General features: G+C 44.0%; 1 protein-coding gene across 16 annotated transcripts in view; it reads right to left on the bottom strand.

The window, feature by feature from the left end:
- Positions 1 to 290: 290 nt before the first annotated feature.
- Ppip5k1 (diphosphoinositol pentakisphosphate kinase 1) overlaps positions 291 to 10,634 on the bottom strand; it is a 41,586-nt gene continuing 31,242 nt past the window's right edge. For 9 of the 16 annotated variants that reach the window (XM_090318488.1, XM_090318489.1, XM_090318492.1 and 6 more), the window contains 3 exons: positions 7,715 to 7,852; positions 4,190 to 4,303; positions 291 to 2,208 (listed from right to left, as the gene is read on the bottom strand). In XM_090318488.1, coding sequence (XP_090174614.1) covers positions 1,346 to 2,208; positions 4,190 to 4,303; positions 7,715 to 7,852 — 1,115 coding nt within the window. In that variant the 3' untranslated portion in view covers positions 291 to 1,345. Of the gene's footprint in view, positions 2,209 to 4,189; positions 4,304 to 7,714; positions 7,853 to 9,365; positions 9,549 to 10,634 lie in introns of all 16 variants that reach the window. The other 7 variants (XM_090318482.1, XM_090318483.1, XM_090318481.1 and 4 more) reach the window with 1 other exon arrangement.

Here is a 10,634-nt window from a genome sequence, read left to right as displayed (position 1 = left end):
TGGGGCTAAGAGCTAAGGACTAATAAAAAAGGATCTGATACCCTGGACAGGGGAATACCAAAGAGGTAAGGAGTTGACAGGCCCTAAGAGATCTAAAGGCAATTGACGTTAGAAACACCATTTTTGAGGTGGTGAACTCATTGCTCTAGGGACCTTCTAGGATGCCAGATCCCTATACTTTCATAGCCTGTTCCTGCTATGTGGCTTTTGACTGACTCAGTCACAGACACAAACTGGCTCACATTTATGGTCATTCACAAGGACATCATCACCACCGTCATTCTCATTATTTCATGTTTATTGAGCACTCATAATGTTCCGGCCCCGATTCCAATGATTGACTGCATCAACCTTCCTATCTAACCCCACTCTCATCCCCATATCTTTGGGAAAAGCTTCATAAATTACATCTGGTCCTAAAGACACATGATATAAGGACACATTTCTTGGGGACTCTGGAGTGTTTGGTCTTTGGCCAGTCTGTCCCTGACAAACCACAGAAATATATATATATATATGTATATATATTAAATTTTTTGTTCGTGTCTGTACAATATTAATCCCTGCTAACTGCTTAAAATAGATTATGATTCTCTTTTCTACAGCATCTTCTAAGCCAATATGCCCCACAACAATTGGAGGACCAGATTCACACACTGACCCCAGAGAGTTTTAACTAGTTACTCAAAAGTTACAACAGACTCTAATATCTGTTCGTTCCTAGAGCAACTTTCCAGAAGACCAGGGCAGGAAGGGGCACTTGGACCTGACATGGAAACACTTGTAAGTCCAGTCTAAAGATGAGCAGGCAAGAGCACAATTTGCTTGGGAAGGGACCTCTATTTTCTAGACGTTTCAGACGGCCATCTTGGGCCTACCTGAGGAGTGCTAATAAAGACAAGTGTCCCTTGAACGCACAGGTCATCTAAAGGGGCCTCGAGAAATGGTGTACATGTCCCTCAGAAAGGTACAAACCTGGAAGCTGTCTACTTTGCCTTTGCTATCCACCCCCAATGGTGTCTTCAGCAGTTAAGTGGCATTTTCTTTAACCATCTAGGATTTCTGTGATGTTCAGAGTAGGTTAGGAGATGGCAGACCAGCCCCACTCCAAGGAAACTCTATTCAAGTTTAATGGCTAAGGGAAGAGCCAATGGCAACTTGGAATAGGAAATTGGCTCTACCCTCAAACACAGCAACAGCATAGGTATGCTTCATGCCAAGAGGACTGCTTCCTCAGACACCTCTGGTGTGCACCTGAGCCTTGCTCTGGTCAGTGAGACAGCCAATAGAAAAGGTTGCTGGCTCGAAAGGCAGGTATAGTGTGACATCCCTAGTGAGAAAATGATTAATTATACGTTGCTGGTGGAAGGGGTGAGTGCTGGTCATGGGCTCCGGCCTGGCTTGGAGGGTTTGGATCAGTAGGTAGACACTGAGGTTGGGAAACATCCTCTCTAGGCAGCTCCTCAGTTACTTCAGGAACCACCCAAGCCTGCTGATTAACCTCCTTGGGAACTTCCTGGCCTTGCTGATGAGTATCTGCAGGGAGTTCTTGGGAAGGTTTGACCTCAGGGATATCTTGAGACGACAGACTGATTGCAGAAGCCTCCTGGGCCAGCCTGCCAACTTCCACTGCAAACTCCTGGTGTGGCTGGCTGTGCTCTTCAAGGATCTCTTGGGTGGGCCTGCTAACTTCCACAAGGGTTTCATGTTCCAGGACCCCAACCCCTACAGGGAATCCATGGAGTGGCATGCTAACCTCCTGGCATGGCTGGCTGACCTCCTCAGGGTTTTCCTGGCAAAGCTGGAAAACTTCCTCAGAGGCTTCCTGATACAGCTGGCTGGCCTGGCATTGCTGGTGTGTGTGGTTAATAGGATCATCGTTCTTTAGCAATGGTGGGCTGGGGTCTGGGGCTTCCTGGCATGGGTGGCTGACTTCCTCAGCAACCTTCTGGTTTTCAGACTGGCTTGTTTCCACTGGTAGCTCTGGAGGGGACTGGTTTTGTTCCAAAAGCTCTTGCTGTCCTTCTATGGGAAACTCTTGCATTACTTTCCCAGGGGCCTCCTGGAGCAGCCCAAAGCCTTGGTCTTCTTCAGTCGTGTGTGCATTTAGGGAGGTTTGATCACTAAAGCCAAAATGGGAGTTGCCATCCACTGCAGTAGGGGAGGAAGGACCAGCACTGGACACAGTGCTGGAAGGGCCACTGCTATCTGAAAAACAAAGTCAGGAGACCAAGTCACACAAGCTGGAAGAAAGAGTAGGCTCTCTGCCTATACGAATGTTTCAAATGCTAGAACAGCTGGTCTAGCCACTCATTTTTAGGGGTGGAGAGGGGAAAAAATCTGAATTATTTCTGAGTTCAGCAGGTTCCTGAATTTGCCCAACTCAGGAACTGTCACCTTAGCCTAATGTATTAGCAGAAGAATCGCTCTAAGGTTCACCTAAGATTTAGGAGAGGAAGAGAGCTACTTCATTTGTTCTTTTCCCACAAATATACTCCTGCTCCAACTTGAAATTCCCAGGGCTACTCATTCCTACTTCGATGTGTATGAACACGTTAACCCAGCATTTCATAATTAGGGTTATATGTCAAAATTGTAGTTTTTTTTTTTTAAATTACCAGGTTCCATCTCTAGAGGTTCTAATTTTACAGCTTTAGTGAGGGTGATGAGAGGTACAGGAGGATGAGGCTAACATCGTTTTGTTGAAACACTATTAATTGAATCTCATACAAACCTTTTGTTAGGATTCATTCTTTAAAGAAATCTATGTAGGGCCAGGAGCATAGCCTTGTGATAGAACACTTGCCTAGCATGCATGAAGCCCTCCCTGGGTTCGGTCTTCAGTACCACACACACAGAAAAAGCTGGAAGTGGTGTTGTGGCTCAAGTGGTAAAGTGCTAGCCTTGAGCAAAAAGTGTCCAAGGACAGTGCCCAGGCCCAGAGTTCAAGCCCCACAACTAATCAAACCAAACCAAACCAAACCAAACTAAAACCTGTTGAGATTGTTTTAATGGGGGAAGGAGGTGAGTTAGAGAGAGTGACAGTGAGTAAGATCAGAATACAATATATATTTGCGTGGAAAGGTCAGAATGAACTCCTCCCCTTTGTACAAACTAATATATGCTAATACAAGAAGAAGACCTTAGAGACTTCAACTTCTGTACACCACAGGATGATTCCAATCCCTGTGGCAAATAGCCTACCTCCCCACCCCCATTTTTTTCCCCCAGTATTGGGTGTTGGAACTCACGACCTCTTGATTGCTTAGCTGGTACAATACCACCAAACTAGGCCTCTACTTTCCTTTTTGCAAATTTCATATTTATAGATGGTATTTTTAACTACATATTAAAGTATATGCACACACACACACACAATTCGCTTTCAAAGCCAGCTAGTAGTCTCAGTCATGTAAATCAAAGAAACCCCAGAGGGAGAAGTGTAAACCTTTCCATACATACTCCAGGAGAGACAAAAGGGCGAAGACCAGGTGAATGAGGGACAATCTGAGAACTTGGAAATGGATTAGAGTGCCAGAAAGCAGCAAACTTGTACAACAGCTGATCATGATGCAGAAATATGAATCTTTGCTTTTGCCTGTCTGAGTAAAGGCATATTTGATTTCAGTCTTTCCCTAGAAGCAGGATGACAGGAAAGGATTTCTCCTCACCTATATCCCTTCCACACAACACCACTGGTATCTCCTCTTCCTTGGAGTAGCCATTCCTGATTCATCTCCTTCCTACTCTCTGACAGCTACATAGCCCAACTGGCCTTGAACTCATGATCCTCCTGCCTTTGCCTTCTGAGTACTGGAATTACAGGCATGAGTTACCACTCTGGCAATTCTTCATCTTTTATTTTATTTATTTATTTTTTGTGACAGTCCCAGGCTTGGGCTCAGGGCCTGAGCACTGTGCTTGGGTTTTCTCAAGGCTAGAGCTCTGCCACTTGAGCCATAGTGCCACTTCTGTTTTTTTTTCTTTTTTTTCTATGTATGTAGTACCAAAGAATGGAACCCTAGTCTTTGAGCATGCTAGGCAAGCACTCTACCACTAGGCCAAACTCCTGGCCAAATTCTACAACTTTTAACTCTCATTTTCTTTACCATTATGTGACAAGTCTCTCATCCACCAATCTCTCTATCCCTCTTGATCTTTGTCTTGTTAGTTACAAAGGTTTACTTACACCAAGGAGGCTTCTCAGAGCGCTGCCGGAGTTGCATGGGAGGTGAATGAAGAGCACGAGGTGGGGAAAATGGGCTGTCTGAGGCCTGGTTGCTGTGCATAGAGTCAAAGAGGGCTGTGTAGGTAAAGGGAGTAAGAGAACAAAAAGTATATGAAGAACCCAAGAACTATAGATTTTCAACACAAAATCCAAGTCAACTTACCCTTCCTCCAGCCAGAAAGCAGCACATTCCTGAGGACTCCTTCCCCAAACTTTTTTCAATTTTTAAAAAATGTCATTTTATGAACTTTTTCAAATTCATATTTACATTTATCTCCTACATTTTTTTTTTTTGGCCAGTCCTGGGGCTTGAACTTAGGGCCTAAGCCCTGTCCTTGGGCTTTCTCAAGGCTAGAGCTCTACCACTTGAGCCACAGTACCACTTCCAGCTTTTTCTTGTATATGGTACCAAGGAATAAAACCCGGGTCTTCCTGCATGCTAGGCAAACACTCCAAACTCCTGGCCCTATCTCCTACATTAAATGTACTATTTTTTTTTATTTTTATTTTTTGGTCAGTTCTGGGACTTGAACTCATGGCTGGGGCACTGTTCTTGGGCACTTTTTGCTCAAGGCTAGCACTTGAGCCACAATGCCACTTCCAGCTTTTTCTGAGTATGTGGTTCCGAGGAATCGAACCCAGGGCCTCATCTTTTTGCGTGCTAGGTGAAGGGCTTCCTCTTCTTGAATGTTAGGTGAGCATGCTAACACTAGGCCATGCTCCTGGCCCTATTTTTTTTTTAACCCTTTTTTCTTCATTTATTTCTTCATGCTTAAATTCTTTGTTCTCTTTGTCTCTTTTACAAAAGTTTAAATGCAATTTATTTATACTTTTATTTTTTTGCCAGTCTTGGGGACTGAACTCAGGTACTGAGAACTGTCGTTGGGCTTTCCTCAAGACTAATGCTCTACCACTTGAGCCACAGCACCACTTCTGACTTTTCTATGTATGTGGATTGAGGAATTAAACTGGGATCTTTGTGCATGCCAAGCAAGCACTTTACCACTAGCCCCCCCCGCCCCCGCTCTCTTTTTCGCTCTCGTACAAAAGTTTAAATGCAATTTAATAAGAGGAGAACCTTTTCAATGAATGCAACTAGGAGAATGATCCATTAAACAAGCAATCTTAATGTATAGCTCATAACTTAGAAAACAACTCGAAATAGATCAGAGGGGCTGGGAATGTGGATTAGTGGTAGAGTCCTTGCCTAGCATGCATGAAGCCCTGGCTTCGATTCCTTATTACCACATAAATAGAAAAAGCTGGAAGTGGCAGAAAAAGCTCAAGTGACAAGAATTCTAGCCTTGAGCAAAAGAAGCTCAGGGGTAGCACCCAGGCTCTGAGTTCAAGCCCCAGGAATGGCAAAAAAAAAAAAAAAAAAGATCAGTGATCATGATGTAAAATTTAAATTCTTTTAGTTTAAAACACAATAGATCAGGGGCTGGGAGTTTGGCCTAGTGGTTAAAGCGCTTGCCTAGCATGCACGAAGACCCGGGTTCAATTCCTCAGAGTACCACATACCAAAAAAAAAAAGCCAGAAGTGGTGCTGAGGCTCAAGTGGTAGAGCTCTAGCCGAGAAAGTCCAAGGACAGTGCTCAGGCCCTGAGCTCAAGCCCAGGACTGGCAAAAAAAAACACAAACAAACAAAAAAAACCATAATAGATCAGCTGTACAATTATATTGACAATATGTTTTCTGACACAAAAATCTATGAGCATATCCTTAAGAGAAAAAATATGTAATAAAATATTAGAATTAAAATTATTACCTCTATGAAAGTTAATTGTTCAGAGCCAAAAATTCAAGTCATACATTGTACAACAATTTGCATATTACATATACAATAAAGTACTGTTTTTTTTTAAATAAAGAACACTCAATAATTAATAAGAGGAAAATAATCCAATTCAAAGTTTATAAATACTGGAACAGATTTATAACATCATAAAATACACAGATTGCAAATAATCGAAAGCATTTCGAAAGTGTAACGAAAGTGCAGACAAAAACCACAGTACAGGGCCGAGAGCTTGGCCTAGTGGTAGAGTGCTTGCCTAGCATGCACAAAGACCCAGGTTCTAATCCTTGGTACCACATACATAGAAAAAAGCTGGAACTGGTGCTGAGGCTCAAGTGGTAGACCTCTGACCTTGAGAAAGCCCAAGGACAGTGCTCAGGCCCTGAGCTCAAGCCCAGGACTGGCAAAAAAAAAAAAAAATCAAGTACAATGCCATGCTACATCTACTAAAATATCTAAAATAACAAATGATAACAGTAAGTATTTTTATTTATTTATTTTTGTCAGTTGTGGGGCTTGAGCTCTGGGCCTGGCATTGTCCCTGAGCTCTTCAGCTCAAGGCTACCACCACACCCCTGGAGCCACAGAGCCACTTCTGGTTTTCTGGTAGTTAATTGGAGATCAAGAGTCTCACAGACTTTAGTCCCCTGGCTGGCTTTGAACCATGATCCTCAGATCTCAGTCTCCTGAGTAGTTAGGATTGGAGATGTGAGCCAACCATGCCCAGCTTAACAGTAAATATTGTAAAGCAACTGGAACTTTGTGCATATATACTGGCATGGGGGTTTGAACTCAGGGATTGGATGCTGTCCCTTAGCTTTTTCGATCAAGGCTGGATCTCTAACCCTTGTGCCATACCTCCAGTTTCTGGCTTTCTGGTGGTCAACTGGGTTTAAGAGTCTCTAGCTTCTGCCCATGTTGGCTTTAAACTAGATTCTCAGGTCAAAGTCTCCTGAATAGCAAGGATTATAGGCATGAGTGAGCCACTGGCACCTGATGATTTATAGATTTTTTTTTTTTTTTTGCCAGTCTTGTGGGTTGAACTCAGGGGCCTGAGCTCTGGCTTTGAGCTTCTCTGTGCTCAAGGCTAGTGTTCTACCACTTGAGTCACAGTGCCACTTCTGGTCTTTTCTGTTTATGTGAGGAATATAACCCATGGCTTCATGCACTAAGGTATATTTGCAGCCCTAATTTACAGATTTCTCAAGCCTACTTTTGCATCTCTGGGGAGGTATAAGTATCTCTGGCTTTTTATTTGTTTTTGTTGTGGTTGTTTGTTTGGTGGTACTAATGTTCGAACTTAGGGCTTCAACTTGTAGGGCAGGTACTTTACCACCTGAGTCAGGCCTACAACCCAGTTTTTTTTCATATATTTTTTATTATAATTAATAGAAGGGTTACATGATATTTGCCAGATAGATGGTGCATTAATTCCCATACATTGATACCCTTTCACATGTCTTGGTCCCCATTTCCCTCCCCCCCCCCACCAGTTTGAAGATGAAGTCTCAACTACTTTTCTACACAGGCTGGCTGCAAATCATTGCTCCTCGAAATTTCAGCCTCCTGAGTAGCTAGGATTAGAGGTGTAGGTCACCAGTATGCAGCTAAACTATCTTTTCAATTTATTTCTTCCGTACTGAGAATCATGGGTATGGAGGTAGAGGTAAAAATGGGATTATTCATACCTGTTGGTGCCTGCGCATGGACATCAGTGTGGCTTTGGCAGACATTACTCAAAAATTCACTCACTTGACGCAAGGATAGGGCATTATGCAGTGTTTCCAGGGGGTAGATAGTGGGTACCATGGAGCACCCTTCAAATCCTGTTGGAAAAAAGATGAGAAAGTCAATGTTATTTCTGCCAGACCTACCCCCTGAATGGCCTTTGGAAGCACAGAGAGTCCCTGAGAGCCATCAGGAGAGTCTGTGGCTTTGTGAAGTATGGGGTGTCCGAGATTTCCAGGACAGGGAGCTCTTTAGAGCCCCTAGGAAAGTCTACTAATCTCATCTCCATATTTCCTAAAAAAGTCTACCTGTTAAAGCCTCCAGGCAAATCAGATCACCTCTCATCCTATCTACAGAGAGCCTATAATATTCCAAGGAAAAATAAACAGAATCCCAGAGGGGTCCAAACTACCATTGCTCTCAACTTTCTGGGGAAATAAAAACAAGGATCCAGAGGTCAGGGTGAAGTCATAGCTCTAATATGAGACAGGGAGGCCATGAAGCTGGGAAGAAACAGCAGATTTCAGGTATCATGACCAAAAACAAAACAAAACAAAACAAAAAAACAGATTAGCAGAAAGGGCATGGAATCCAAGGAGGGGTTCATGCAATTTAGGATGTGGGTAGAAAGGCTAGAATACCTGGATGCAAAGTGAAAGGGCATGCAGTACACATGAAGCTCAGCTGAGGAAAACTACATGCATGAACAGGGAGGGGAATGGAAGTTCTTTCTTGGTCATTTCCATCACATAAGGATGCTTTTCCCTTCTGTTCTATTAGAAGGCTACAGACTTGTAAAGATCTTTCTACTCCATCAGGAAAATGAGGCAAAACTAACAAAAAAAAAAAAAGAAGGGGGGAAATCCTGATTATCTTCCTCTAAACCCAACAATTCCATTAGAGGTCTACCAGACTGGGTAGGGTCAAGGGCAAACCTAAATATGTCACTTAATCCCTCAGACCATTGCTGGAAAAAAATAATATCCTCATTGGAGGGCCAAGAAACATCATCCCAACCACATTCTCAGAACTCAATCTTTCCAGTGCCTCCTCTACATCTCCGAGTAGGCAGGACAGCAATATCTCTGTGAAACTTTAAACCTCCTATTCAACAATGACTAAAGCCCACAATTCCAAATTAGGATACACGATCATCTTCTAAATACTAGCTTTTGTTTGCCTCAAAAATATAATTGAGGCTCTGGTGCCTCCGTTTCCTTCTACAATCTAGCGGCAGGAGGGCAGAGGTGTCTCTAGCTCCTGAGAGTGGTTACATTAATGCATGGACTTGAAGATGGTGGTTGTAGAGGATTATTAGAGAGGCAAGAATAGATTCCCGGGCAAGAGATCGCTCTTATTCTGAACAGAACTGGGGGATGGGTGAGAAAGGAGGGGGCAGTGAGAAAGGAGAATAGGAAGGGGTTGAGCAGCCAATGCTACAGCTAGCAGCAGCCTGGCCCCAATCCCATTCAAGCAACCAAATGCAAGTCACATAACCTTAGGCCAGATAGGAGAAAGGACGAGATAGGCTGTCCTGCCAGAAGTGCAATAAGCAAAGCAATCAGTCCCAAGCCAGGGTAGTGGCAGCAGCCAGCCTGTGACAGGGGGTACCGTAGAGGCACTCGGGGTCATCCTGGCCTGAGCGCAGCCAGTTCCGGAAGAGACGCAGGTGGTAGGAGCACTGGTGCAGGTGATGCGCCAGCGTGGAATCCAAGGAGACTGGCCGGCCCCTTGGGCAGTCAGAGGAAAAACTGCGCAGCAGCCGGACCACAGGGTGCTGGTCATCCAGCAGCTCTGGAGGGGTGGGGAGACCACGGTAGGAAGCACAAAGATAAAGAAAGAGAACAGGGAGAGAGAATGAGGAGGGCACTGACTTCGAGCACTGCTGGGAGTTGGTGAGGGGGCATTCAGATCCAAGGTGCGCTAAGAAGGAAACAAAGATGGTCAGAGCCACTGGCATCCCTTGCAAGGAAGAACATGGGCATAGTAAGACGCAAAGAAAGGACTGATAACGCCTCATCATATAAGTCCCTCTCCTTCCTCCTTGAGCACAACTTGGTCAGTACTTGCAAAGAACAGCCATACCGGTCTAGATAGGAATGAGCTGGCACTTCTGTGGCTGGGATATCTTGGGCTCTGGTATCCCTGGTTATTCTCGGATAAACTAACTGTAGCCCAATTCTGAGGAGACTGGACTTATGAAGCTGGGATAGAGATGAACAGTTCAAAGTCACTCAGAGAAGAGGCTGAAGAATGGTATTGGGTATCAAGAGAAATCTAATTCTTAAGGAGGCTCTTGAAGGCTCAGGACAGACCCTCAGGAACAACTTTTAAGATGACCATAGACAGGGATTAGTGCCAGGCAGCTGGCACAAGACTGACAGGAAACTAGATGCAGAAAGCCCTTGAAACAGTACATGTAAAAAAATGAAATAAAAAGATCAGTTTTAGCTAATTATTCAAATTAATGTTTAAAGCTATGCATAAATCTCAGGACATGGAATGTTACTATCACAGAGGCTATAAATGAGTCTCTCTCTCTCTCTCTCTCTCTCTCTCTCTCTCTCTCTCTCTCTCTCTCTCTCTCTCTCTCTTTCTCTCTCTCTCTCTTTTGGCCTGTCCTGGGGCTTGAGCTCAGGGCTTTGGCACTGTCCTTAAAGCTTTCTCAAGGCAAGCACTCTACCACTGAGCCACAGCACCACTTCTGACTTTTTCTGTGTATGTGGTGCCAAGGAACTGAACTCAGGTCTTAGTGCAAGCTAGGCAAGCACTCTACCACTAGGCCAAACTCCTGGCCAAATGAGGTAATTTTATGTCTTTTTCCTACTGCTCATAAGTACAACTGAACTTTACCTTAGCTAGTGAGTGAAAAAGCTTTGA

This window comes from Megascapheus bottae, chromosome 25 (assembly GCF_031878675.1).
Source record: "Megascapheus bottae isolate mThoBot1 chromosome 25, mThoBot2.hap1, whole genome shotgun sequence".
Taxonomy (NCBI): Eukaryota; Metazoa; Chordata; class Mammalia; order Rodentia; family Geomyidae; genus Megascapheus; species Megascapheus bottae.
Note: the sequence above shows the minus strand (reverse complement) of the source record. Positions and strands in the feature narration are given on the sequence as shown.